The sequence below is a fragment of the Strigops habroptila genome, chromosome W (genome assembly GCF_004027225.2).
Source record: "Strigops habroptila isolate Jane chromosome W, bStrHab1.2.pri, whole genome shotgun sequence".
Classification (NCBI taxonomy): Eukaryota; Metazoa; Chordata; class Aves; order Psittaciformes; family Psittacidae; genus Strigops; species Strigops habroptila.
Genome location: NC_044301.2, coordinates 13614969 through 13627288, shown reverse-complemented (window position 1 = coordinate 13627288; position 12320 = coordinate 13614969). Strand labels below are relative to the sequence as shown.

The following is a 12320-nucleotide window of genomic DNA, read 5'->3' as shown; positions in this document are numbered from 1 at the left end:
TCAGATGTAACAGTTATTTTTCTCCTTCTTAGTAGCTGGTGCAGTGCTATGGTTTTGACTTTAGTCTGAGAACAATACTGATAACACACTGATGTTTTCAGCTGTTGCTAAGTAATGCTTACACCAATCAAGGACTTTTCAGTCTCTCATGCTCTGCCAATGAGAAGGGGCACATGAAGCTGGGAGGAAGCAGAGACAGGACACCTGACCCAAACTAGCCAAAGGGGTATTCTATACCACAGCACGTCATGTGTGGTATATAAACTGGGGGGAATCACCTGGAAGGCCAGATCACTGCTCGGGTCGGGCTGGGTATTGGTCAGTGGGTGGTGAGCAATTGTATAGTGCATCACTTGCGTTTATTGTTTTTTTCTTCTTTCCCCTTTTAGTTTTATATTCTCTCCCCTTATTATTTTGCTTATCATCATTATTAATGGTGGTAGTAGTAGTAGTAGTGGTTTTGTATTATACCTTAGTTACTGGACTGTTCTTATCTCAAACTGTGGGATTTACATTCTTCTGATTCTCCTCCTCATCTCCTGGGGGGGGGAAGAAGGAGGGAGAGTGAGCTGCGTGGTTCTGAGTTACCGGCTGGGCTTAAACCACGACAGTTCTTTTTGGCGCCCAACGTGGGGCACAAAGGGTTGAGATAATGACAGATCTGACCAGAGTGTGTCTAAACATATTTGTAATAAGCATTCACTGTTTCGGATTAATAGTCACTCGTCACGAATGTGGATTTATTTGCTCTCAGAGTTGTTGCACTTGGTCTCAGAGTTTCAGAATATCATACCTTACTTGCAACCAGCATTTGCTGTTATAGCGTTTATTGGCTTTGGGGCCTGGGCTAAGGTTCTCATTTTGCTGTATTTTATGTTAGTGACTTGTAATACAATAGAGTCACTGATCATGAAACTGGGCTGGTATGTGTTCTCAGCACGGCCATCACTTCTATACCTTGGGAGGCATGTAATGGGAATTTTTATCAATTACACATCTTTTTTTTTCCTTCCCTCTGGGAGTCAACCTATGGAGGAGACATAGCCTCACACCCTCCGCTCCCCCACCAGGCTATTTACAGTAGAAGCAGATTCTGGAAATGTTAAAGATCTTTTCAATGCCCTTGAAAGCACCCTGCTCCTTTTGCTGGGAACCAGCATGTTGCTGCATATGCTCTCTCTGTTTTGCCTATGGCGTAACCACCCTGAGAACACACGAACTTGTCCGATCTCGGAAGATAAGCAGGGTCCACCTATGGTCTTGTCTAAGGTTAAACAACTACTTAAGAATACCACCAAGAGATCTTCCCCAAGGCTGGACAGTCATGAGTGGCAGGGTGTGTGGGATTGTATGGGCAAATATCTAGGCCAGTGGGCCCCTCCAGTGCTTTGGAATTTCACTCCTGAACAAGTGTGAAATCGGAAAAATTAGCAGAACACCTAGATGAGGTATGCTGTCGTCCTGCCAGTACCAGAGAGGGACAACTTACCAGAATGTGCTAGGGCTTGGCCTACACATACAGAGCCCTGCTCTGTAAGGAGCAGGAAAAAGATGTCTCTGGATCTGATGGCAAAGCAGCAGACAACGCAGCTACTCAAACCCCAAGCACTGCAGCTACATCAATCCCAGTGACAAGCACAGCATCTACTCAAACCCAGCAGGAACAGATAACACACCTACTCCAACTCCAAGCACAGCAGCTACCCCAACTCCAGCAACAAGCACTGCAGCTACTCAAACCCTAACAACAGACACTGCAGACAGTCCAACCAGAGTGAAAGACACTGCAGCTGAACCAGAGAACCAACCCTTGCCAATAAAAGTTGCCCCTATAAGCAAGGGGAAAAGGAAACTAAAGGCACGAAAAACAACTCATGCGGTGAAGGAAGATGAAAAGTCAACTCGTGAACCAGAGGGGGCGACATCTGAATAAGAGGAATTGGAACAGAAATCAGAGGAAGAGAAAGAGGTAACTTCTCGATCCCTGACCTTGACTGAGCTGCAGAACATGCACCTGGTTGCTCCGATGCTGGGACAGTGGGGCCAACAGTCATGAATTAGAAGGTAGGGAAGCCAAGCAGCCGGGATCACTTGCTAGGGAAGGGGGAATTGACAAAGCGATAGCAAAAGAGAAATGAGCCCTCAGCCTCTGGAGGCAGCTCTTGGCAGCTGTGAAGGAAAGGTATCCCTACAAGGACGATGTTATATGTGTCTCAGCCAAGTGGATCACGATAGAGAGAGGCCTCCAATACCTGAGGGAATTAGCTGTTCTGGAGATGATCTATCGTAGGCCAGATACTGGGCATGCACCTGTAGATCCAGATGAAGTCGACCCATGTGGTGGAAACTTACACAGAGCGCGCCATCATCTTATGCCAACTCAGTGGCATTGATGAGCTGGAGGGAAGCAGCAGCACCAACAGTAGATGAAGTGAGTTGTCAACTCTGAGAGGTCAAAGACAATCTCACCCCTTCCATCATTTCAGCTGTGGAAAAACTCCTGACCCAGGGGTTCAAACAATTGAGAGAAAATGTAGCCAGCTCCCCACGTGTCCCAACCTGCATTTCAGCTATTAACAGAAGGCACCTTATTGCCTGAGAAAGAAGATGGAGGAGGTACACGCCACAGGCCACCCTATGGCTTTATCTGCAGAATCATGTAGAAGACATGACAAAATGGTATGGAAAACGTACCTCCGTTCTGGAGCAACGGGTGTGTGAATTGAAGAGGAGAACAACGGTCAAGGATGATCCTCCCATGAAAGTTGCTGCTCCAGTCTCCGGTAAGCAGCTTCCCAGATGGAGTGGAAGAGCTGATTTTACTCCAGCTCCTATGATAAGGAATTCTAATCCCTTTCCACAAGAAGTAAGTGGAGAATCTTATGATCACTATTAGAGGGGCCCTGCCTCCAGCCAGGTGGAGGAGAGGGACAATCGGGTTTACTGGACTGCGTGGATCAGATGGCCTGGCGCATCAGTCCCACAGGAGTATAAGGCTCTAGGAGATACCGGTGCACAGTGTCCCCTGATGCCATCAAGCTGTCAAGGGGTGGAAGCCATTTGTATTTCTGGAGTGACAGGAGGATCCCAAGAGATGACTGTACTGGAGGCTGAAATCAGCCTAACTGGGAAGGAGTGGCAAAATCACCCCATTGTGACTGGTCCAGGGGCTCCATGCATCCTTGGCATAGACTATCTCAGGAGAGGGTACTCCAAAGGCCCAAAAGAGTACTGGTGGGCTTTTGGAATAGCTGCCTTGGAGATGAGGGAAATTAAGCAGCTGTCCACCTTGCCTGGTCTCTCAGAGGATCCTTCTGTTGTGGAGTTACTGAAGGTCCAAGAACAACAAGTGCCAGTCGTGACCACAGCAGTGCACTGTCAGCAATGTTGCACCAACCGAGACTCCCTGATTCCCATCCATAAGCTGATCCGTAGACTGGAGAGCCAAGGAGTGATCAGCAGGACCCGCTCACCCTTAATAGCCCCATATGGCCAGTGCAAAAGTCTAATGGAGAGTGGAGACTAACAGTAGACTATCGTGGCCTGAACGAAGTCACACCACCATTGAGTGCTGCCATACCAGACATGCTAGAACTTCAATATGAACTGGAGTCAAAGGCAGCCAAGTGGTATGCCACAAGTGATATTGCCAATGCATTTTTCTCAATTCCTTTGGTGGCAGCAGAGTGCAGGCCACAGTTTGCTTTCACTTGGAGGGGCGTCCAGTACACTTGGAATCGACTGCCCCAGGGGTGGAAACAGAGCCCTACCATCTGCCATGGATTCATCCAGACTGCACTGGAACAGGGGCAAGCTCCAGAACACCTGCAATACATTGATAACATCATCGTGTGGGGTGATACAGTGGAAGAAGTTTTTGAGAAAGGGAGGAAGATAATCCAAATCCTTCTGAAGGCCGGTTTTGCCATAAAAAGGAGTAAGGTCAAGAGACCTGCACAGGAGATTGAATTTTTAGGAAGAAAATGTCAAGACGGACGTCGCCAGATCCCCACAGATGTGATCAACAAGATAACAGCAAGGTAAAAGCCTTTGAATAAATTAAACGAGAGATAGTTCATGCAGTAGCCCTTGGACCAGTCCGGATCATGCCAGATGTGAAAAATGTGCTTTACACCACAGCTGGGGAGAACAGTCCTACCTGGAGCTTCTGGCAGACAGCTCCAGGAGAGACTCAAGGTCGACCCCTCAGCATTTGTATTAGGGGATACAGAGGATCTGAGGCTGGCTATATTCCAACTGAGAAGAGATACTGGTAGCCTATAAAGGAGTTTGAGCTGCTTCAGAAGTGATTGGCACTGAAGCACAGCTCCTCCTGGCACCCCAGTTGCCCATGCTGGGCTGGATGTTCAAAGGCAGGGTCTCCTCTACACATCATGCGACCGATGCTACATGGAGTAAGTGGCCACACTAATTACAAAACAAGCTCGCATAGGAAATCCCAGTAGTCCAGGTGAATGGAGTCAGTTTGCAGAGGTGAATGCCATCCAGCTAGCCTTGGACATTGCTGAACGAGAAAAACAGCCAATACTTTATCTCTATACTGACTCATGGATGGTGGCAAATGCCCTGTGGGGGTGGTTGCAGCAATGGAAGCAGAGCAACTGGCAACGCAGAAGTAAACCCATCTGGGCTGCTGTACTGTTGCAAGATATCACTGCCTGGGTGCAGAACCTGGTGATCTAGATGGGAGAACCTGGGTGGCATAACCTGCCACCTAGATGATCATGTACCCAAGAGTCAGGCCACTGAGGAACATCAGAACAACCAACAGGTGGATAAAGCTACTGACATTGAAGTGGCTCAGATGGATTTAGATTGGCAACATAAGGGTGAATTATTTTTAGCCCAGTGGGCCCATGACACCTCAGGCCATCAAGGCAGAGATGCAACATACAGACGGGCTCGTGATGGAGGGGTGGACTTAACAATGGACACTATTGCCCAGCTTATTCACGAATGTGAAACATGTGCTGCAATTAAGCAAGCCAAGCGGTTAAAGCCTCTCTGGTATGGAGGACGATGGCTGAAGTACAAATATGGGGAGGCCTGGCAGATTGACTATATCACACTTCCACTAACCCACCAAGGCAAGCGCCATGTGCTTACCATGGTGGAAGCAACCACCGGCTGGCTGGAAACATACGCTGTGCCCCACGCCACTGCCCGGAACACTATCCTGGGCCTTGAGAAGCAAGTCTTGTGGCGACACGGCACCCCAGAGAGAATTGAGTCAGAAAATGGGACTCATTTCCGGAACAACCTTATAGACACTTGGGCCAAAAAGAACAGCATTGAGTGGGTATATCACATCCCCTATTATGCAGTAGCCTCTGAGAAAATCAAACAGTACAATGTGCTGTTAAAAACTACACTGAGAGCAATGGGTGGTGGGACTTTCAAACATTGGAATACACATTTAGCAAAAGCCACCTGGTTAGTCAACACTAGGGGATCTGCCAACAGGGCTGGACCAGCCCAATCAGAATTTAATGAATCTAAGAAATGTGATCCAGCTTAAAGAGGTTCCTTTTCTTTCTGGGAACGATCAGAATGGAACAAACACTATTTGCCACCCAAAGGTATGTGTTCAGGATAAACCACTGGTTCTGTCTGCTCCTTTCCTTCTACAACGTCCATAGTCCAAAACTCACTGTACTCATTGCATACTTTTCATAGGAAATCTTAGAGCTGGGTATAGTTGTGAAAGTCAATGATAATCTAATTTTAAACAGGTATAATTTAGAGTAAGATTAAACTTAATGCCTACATTATTTAGCTAGTCAGAATGAGCATGTGTTTCTTGTTTCCAGAATGACGTGCCTACCTCTATCTGGAGTTTCTTTGAAATGTTAACATCAGTTGATCAGAGAAGAGCTGAGACCATAAAAGTTCACTGCTAATCATGTGCAGACAAATAACTAAAGCTCAAGTGTCGTGGTTTGAGCCCAGCCGGTAACTCAGAACCACACAGCCGCTCGCTCACTCCCCCCCCTTCCTCCCCCCCCCACTCCCGGAGGGATGGGGAGGAGAATCGGAAGAATGTAACTCCCACGGGTTGAGATAAGAGCAGTCCCGCAACTAAGGTATAATACAAAACCACTACTGCTACCACCAGTGATAATAATGATTAGTGAAATAACAAGGGGAGAGGATACAATTGCTCACCACCCGCCGACCGATACCCAGCCTGACCCGAGCAGTGATCTGGGCCTTCTGGGTAACTCCCCCCGGTTTATATACTGGGCATGACGTGCCATGGTATGGAATACCCCTTTGGCTAGTTTGGGTCAGGTGTCCTGTCTCTGCTTCCTCCCGGCTTCCCCTCCTCCCTGGCAAAGCATGAGACTGAGAAAGTCCTTGGTTGGAATAAACATTACTTAGCAACAACTAAAAACATCAGTGTTATCAGCGTCGTTCCCAGGCTGAAAGTTAAAAAAACACAGCACTGCACCAGTTACTAAGAAGGAGAAAAATGACTGCTATAGCTGAACCGAGGACATCAAGGTACATGCTTTTGAGTCTTACAAATATTGGAGTATTATTTTTTTCAGTGTAATCCATTTCTGCCAGCTCGTTCGAGCTTTTAAATGAAATCCTTTTGCCATCTGCAAAAAGACTTCAAGCTGAAGAATAAGAAAGAAAATTGCTTCAAACATAGAGCTGTCTTCAGGAATTTTTACAAAGTAAGCCATGCTTTTCAAAGAGATAAGTAATTTGAATCTGATTCAGATATGCAGTGTTCAAAGAATAAATTCAATCTAGATGTGAACAATGGCACAAATGGTTTATATACACTATTCATTGTTCTTGTAACACATTTATCATGCTACATCTAGTAGAGTATCTAAATTTGCTGATTACGAATAATCATCAGCCCCTTCTACAAGCTTTATATAGAAAACTAACTAAAAATATCCCTGCAGTTAGACGTATCTCAGTTGTTACAGTTTGAAAGAAAAAACCCAACACATCACATATTCTCTGTTGTTCTTCTGTTTGTATCCATCTGCACATTTTGGACAGATATATACTTTGTTGGGGGTGATGTACATTGTTCACACAGCACTCACAATACAAATCTGGTATTTGTTGCTTCTTGCAGACACAAAACATTGCTCATTTGTGGTCATCAATATTTAGTGTAATATCTCATTTAAAAGTTTGTATTGTGCCTGCTTGGCCTTTATTTTACCAGTATAATCATACCAGTGATTCTGACGATATAATTTATAGCAGCATAGTCTGAGAACCATGTAGCCTGGTATGCATTTACTGGAACCTGGGCCCAAAGTGTAACCACACACCTGCCTGTAGGAACTTACGAGAAAACATGTCAGCCAGATCCAAACTAGTGAGTAACTTTGGTCTTTATACTTGCAGTTTTACACTATCCTGAATTGCAGATGCTGTTCTGATATACTACAGGCTTCCATTTCACTGCTAGTAGCTCTGTGTTTCAATAATACCTGTCAGGGTTAAAAGTGTCTTTTGAAAATGGTGTTTTATGCTTTCCTGTTATTTTAGCAAAAGGACATACAGGCAGTCAAATTAGCCTTTCCTGAATCATTCCACTCATTTCTCAGATTTCCATTACATTTGCATTATTTTCCTCTAACTTAGCCACTTCCATTTGCATAGTTTCCATATATGATCATGCTTTATTCCCAACCAACCCAGTCTAGCAACTCTCAAATGCTGAGAAATGCTGCAACTCTCAAATGCTGAGAAAAGCTGTCTGGAAAGTTAATTTAGTATTAGAGAAGAAAGTGATTTATCTTTAATTTTTCAACAAATCTAAAAACTAAAAGACCAGAGCAGGTGGATCAAAATGTAAGATGATGGCACCACTTGAAGGCCAAGTTTTAGCTTTCCCATTGAAACACTGTAAGCTTCAGTGTTTCACTGTGAAATATTTTCTCAGCCCTTGAACATGGATGGATGGTCATTATTTCACTGAGGGACATTATATAAATGATCATATACTGACTTAAACCATATGTAAAACATAATTATTTCCATCCACATTTTCTGCTCTTCATTTCTACACACGCAGGGTAAGAAAAGAAAAATCTTGCTTTTGGTTAAAAACCTTCCAGGTTTTGTCCATGCTGGTATGGAAAAAACTTCTGGGAAAATTCTATTTAGATCATGAGCTAGTTATAGTGAAGATCTGAGAGTTCCTTTGCAGCCAGTTGTGAGATGAGGTGGACTGCAAAATGTGTTTATGTTACTTAATTGGTTACACACAACACTTAAGGCCAACAGAGTTTTTAGTGAGTCACTGTTATATTCTATAATTTCAGTGTCAATGCAGTTAGGAGAAATTCAGCAAAATCAGTAGGTCAAGGGGAAAAATTCAGATAATAGTTTCTGGATTGTTGGTTTTGATAACCAAATCCTTATATTTTCCTGGCTTTTCTCTTTTAGCGTCATAAAATCGACTGTTACATTCATTAATATGACTTCTCTTATGTCCCATGAAGATACATAAAGTTGTGGAGAACTTCAATATGTATGCTTCTTAAATTCAGTCCCAATCCCAAAGGGAATAAATCTCTTTTCCCTACACAAGCTGGGTTCTGAGTAATGCTGCTGAGGGTCATATTGCTGCATCTGACAAACAACAGAAATTCCATAGGTTTTCCACCCATAGACACAAATCTGTGTGACCACAGTGAATGAAATAAGGAATCTTTGGAGCAAAAACTAAAATTAAGAATAAAAATGCATTCCGTAAATAAGTACATTTAGAAAACCAGGGGAATGACATAGGATAAGAATCATCCTTCAGATAAACTGGTATTTCCATGGCAGAAGTCAAAAGCACTTTTGATACAGAAAACCTGAAATATTCATACTCCATTAACTAGGTATTTTTGAGGTGATGCAGAGAATTGAAACTTATAATTATCTGCCTTGCCTTTTTCCTCCTTCCTTAGAGATGAGCACACTCGCTTAAATTCACCTCCTCATCATTCGAATCCAAGGCTGTCAGTGAGGTCCTTTGCAATGGCATGTTTACCAACATTTGTTACTGACACAGAACATCTTCATGATCAGTAACTTGGTTTTTTTGTAGAACAGTACATATGTCAAACCTCCTTTAAGAAGTGCACAATCACCGTTAAATAACCCTATGATAGTAGAGAAACCTATATCTATGGTATAGATTGACAGTGCACATTGTTCAGGTAAAACTCTGAAGCCATTCTCGCAAAGATCACTAATATCTAGGGGAAATTAGACTCATAAGGAAGAATGAAAAATTAAACATAGACGTAGATTTTAGTTGTAGTGCTTAACCCGCAACTCTCAAATGCTGAGAAAAGCTGTCTGGAAAGTTAACTTAGTATTAGAGAAGTGATTTATCTTTAATTTTTCAACAAATCTAAAAACTAAAAGACCAGAGCAGGTGGATCAAAATGTAAGATGATGGCACCACTTGAAGGCCAAGTTTTAGCTTTCCCAGTGAAACACTGTAAGCTTCAGTGTTTCACTGAAATATTTTCTCAGCCCTCGAACATGGATGGATGGTCATTATTTCACTGAGGGACATTATATAAATGATCATATACTGACTTAAACCATATGTAAAACATAATTATTTCCATCCACATTTTCAATTTTTGCACATTTCTCTGGCTCTCATGAAGGAAAAGGAATAAACAAGCAGGATAAAAGTAATTTTGAAACCATATGCAAAGCTGTGTCTATTGCTTGTGGCACTTGATTATTCCACTGCCATAATCTCATAGCCTGGAAAACTACTGCCCCTTGTCTAGTGCAGTGCTTTGTTTCCATCATACTGAGTCTCTTCATTGCAGGAAAAAAAGATAAATTGCCACTTCTTATTATGTAGAACAACAAATTTAATTTAATTAAATTCTGTACTGGCAGGCAAATTCTCAGCACAAAAGACATGCTCACTTTCTGATGGATGAAAATTAGAGGGTACTGCACTCACCTGATAGTCTGATATTGCAAAGTGTCTGGATCAGTGGCATTTACCATTAACACCACACTGCCAATAGGGATGTTTTCTTGTTTTGTCACTGTCATCGGGTTTGGGTGGAAAACTGGGCTTTCATTCACATCCTCAACAGTGATCTGAACTGTTGCTGTGGAACTGGGGCCATAGGCTATGTCTGGAATCAGTGGGTCTTCATTTTCTACTTTGATCAGCAGCGTGTGAAATGCTGAAATCTCATAGTCTAAAGACTGTAAAACATATCATAAAATCAGAGTGCAAGGTGCAAGGACAGTACTAACCACTTTTTCCTTGTACTCCATTGCAAACTTGCAGAAGATAGAATTAGCCAGAAAAGGACAATAGCATTCCTTGCATCTGATACTTGGTCAGAGTTTAGCATTAGACACAATGGTAGTTTTAAAGTGCATTGAAGATAATGAACATAATGGACTTAATGAAAGATGGAGATATCCCTCTATCCAAGAGCATGCACTTTTTTTCCACACCTCATACATATAATTCTCATATATTTATGATGTAATATGTAATTAGCAAACAGATCAGTCATATTCAGTAGCTACTTACGTTAAGTAACATAAGGCTTTTTTCTCAACTCCTGACTTGAAATCAAAAGCACCACCATACATGCCATTTGTCTTAATTGAAAATGCCTCATCTGGAGTCAAACGGAGAAAATTCTGATACAGGCAGCAACCAGGGCTAATTTCTTTTCTATTCTTTCCTTTTTTTTTTTTTATTCCTCCTTTTTTTTTTTAAGTGTGAGGTATAGGATTATCTTCATACAAAGACAGGCAATAAATTATAATTTTTTTCATGAGACTTTAGAAACGAGGGAACAAAGACAGCTCTCCAGTCTGAAGCCACATCCCTTACTTCCCTGCTGTTTGCATGTGTTCTCTGAGAGCAAAATGTGGCCCTTGAATTCTAATTGTACTTTCAGTCACAAACAAATCTTTGTTGTAAAGTCTCACTATTAATTGCGATGCTTACCGCAAACCCAGCTGTTATTTAAGCACAATGGCAATATAGTTAGCAACAGGCATGTCCTTATGACTAAAGAAATAAGGTTATTGTGACAAAAGAAGGGCTATACATATTGTTTGGACAAGGGCTGGTAGACAACTATATGTTTTTGAGTAACTAATCCTTGCTGCGTGTTCTCGTATGCAATAAATCCAGTGGGTGGACAGTAATAATACAGTATAACAGCAAACTGTTCTTACTTTGACAACTGAAAGCATTCCCTCATTAGTCTGGGGATTGGTATGGATTTCAAAACTCTGCCCTGGATTTCCATTAATAATGGTGTAGACAGCTCTCCACGCTCCAGTTGCTGGGTCATCTTGGTCACCAACAGTTAAGTTTACTATTACACCTGTGACTCCCTCCTTTACTGTAGCTTGAAACTGGAAAAAAGAAAAACCAAACATAGAGGAAATTGTTACTGTTTTCAATTAATGACCACACATGCACACATGAAATAAATATCCAAGCCAGCATTAATTATTTACCACAACAGGAGAAAGATGTAATCCTTACCTGAAATGGAATGTTATAGGCTCTAAATAATACATTCTCACTCATGAAATATAAGGTAGCACATTACAGCTACTCTCCATTTAATAGATGGCAGATAAGCAGCAACGTGATAGGAATCAAGCTTTGGAAGATTCTGATCACAAGATGACAGTTCATCTCATATTACTGGAAAAGTGAATCCTGAAAATATATAGTGTTGCATAGGTGCATCTGCTATCAGAAAGGGAACTATACACATAGATAAGCAGAAGAGGAACTCACTAATATAGCCCATTCTTGCCGTCAAATGTACTATTATTTACAAATAATCCAGTTTTGCATTTCAGACTATTATTTTCATAAATTACACCACACATTAATTTTTCACTGCACTGTTACAATATATAAAACTTTTCACAAAAAGTGTTACCATACTGGGTTTTGGAGGGGCTTCTCCAAGAGACTAAAAAATAATTGGACCTCATGCTACCACTCTGTCTGCATAAGTTAAAGTCAGTGTTAGTTTCTTTTTTTCAGTGGAAGAATTTTTTACGACCTTGTGAAATTGCACTGCTGTACTATTCAGCTAGCCAAGCCCTATGAGAAAATTCTAATTTACTGTCCAGACAGTGTATAACATTATTCTTATTTATGTAGGAAAAACATTAAGCAAACCATTGGAAAAGGTTGTAAGGGTCAGACTTAATAATACTCCTCACCTCTCAAGTACTTGAGGCTGACATGCTAAAAGCACTGTATGAGTGATAATACCTGCTTTATAGGTGAATAA

The 12320-nt window shown here is 42.1% G+C and overlaps 1 protein-coding gene across 1 annotated transcript in view; it reads right to left on the bottom strand.

Moving 5' to 3' along the window:
• LOC115619248 (cadherin-13) overlaps window positions 1–12320 on the bottom strand; it is a 297405-nt gene that overhangs the window by 45620 nt on the left and 239465 nt on the right. The window contains exons 7-8 of the mRNA XM_030511297.1: window positions 11236–11418; window positions 9986–10239 (exon numbers count right to left, since the gene is read on the bottom strand). Coding sequence (XP_030367157.1) covers window positions 9986–10239; window positions 11236–11418 — 437 coding nt within the window. The remainder of the gene's footprint in view (window positions 1–9985; window positions 10240–11235; window positions 11419–12320) is intronic.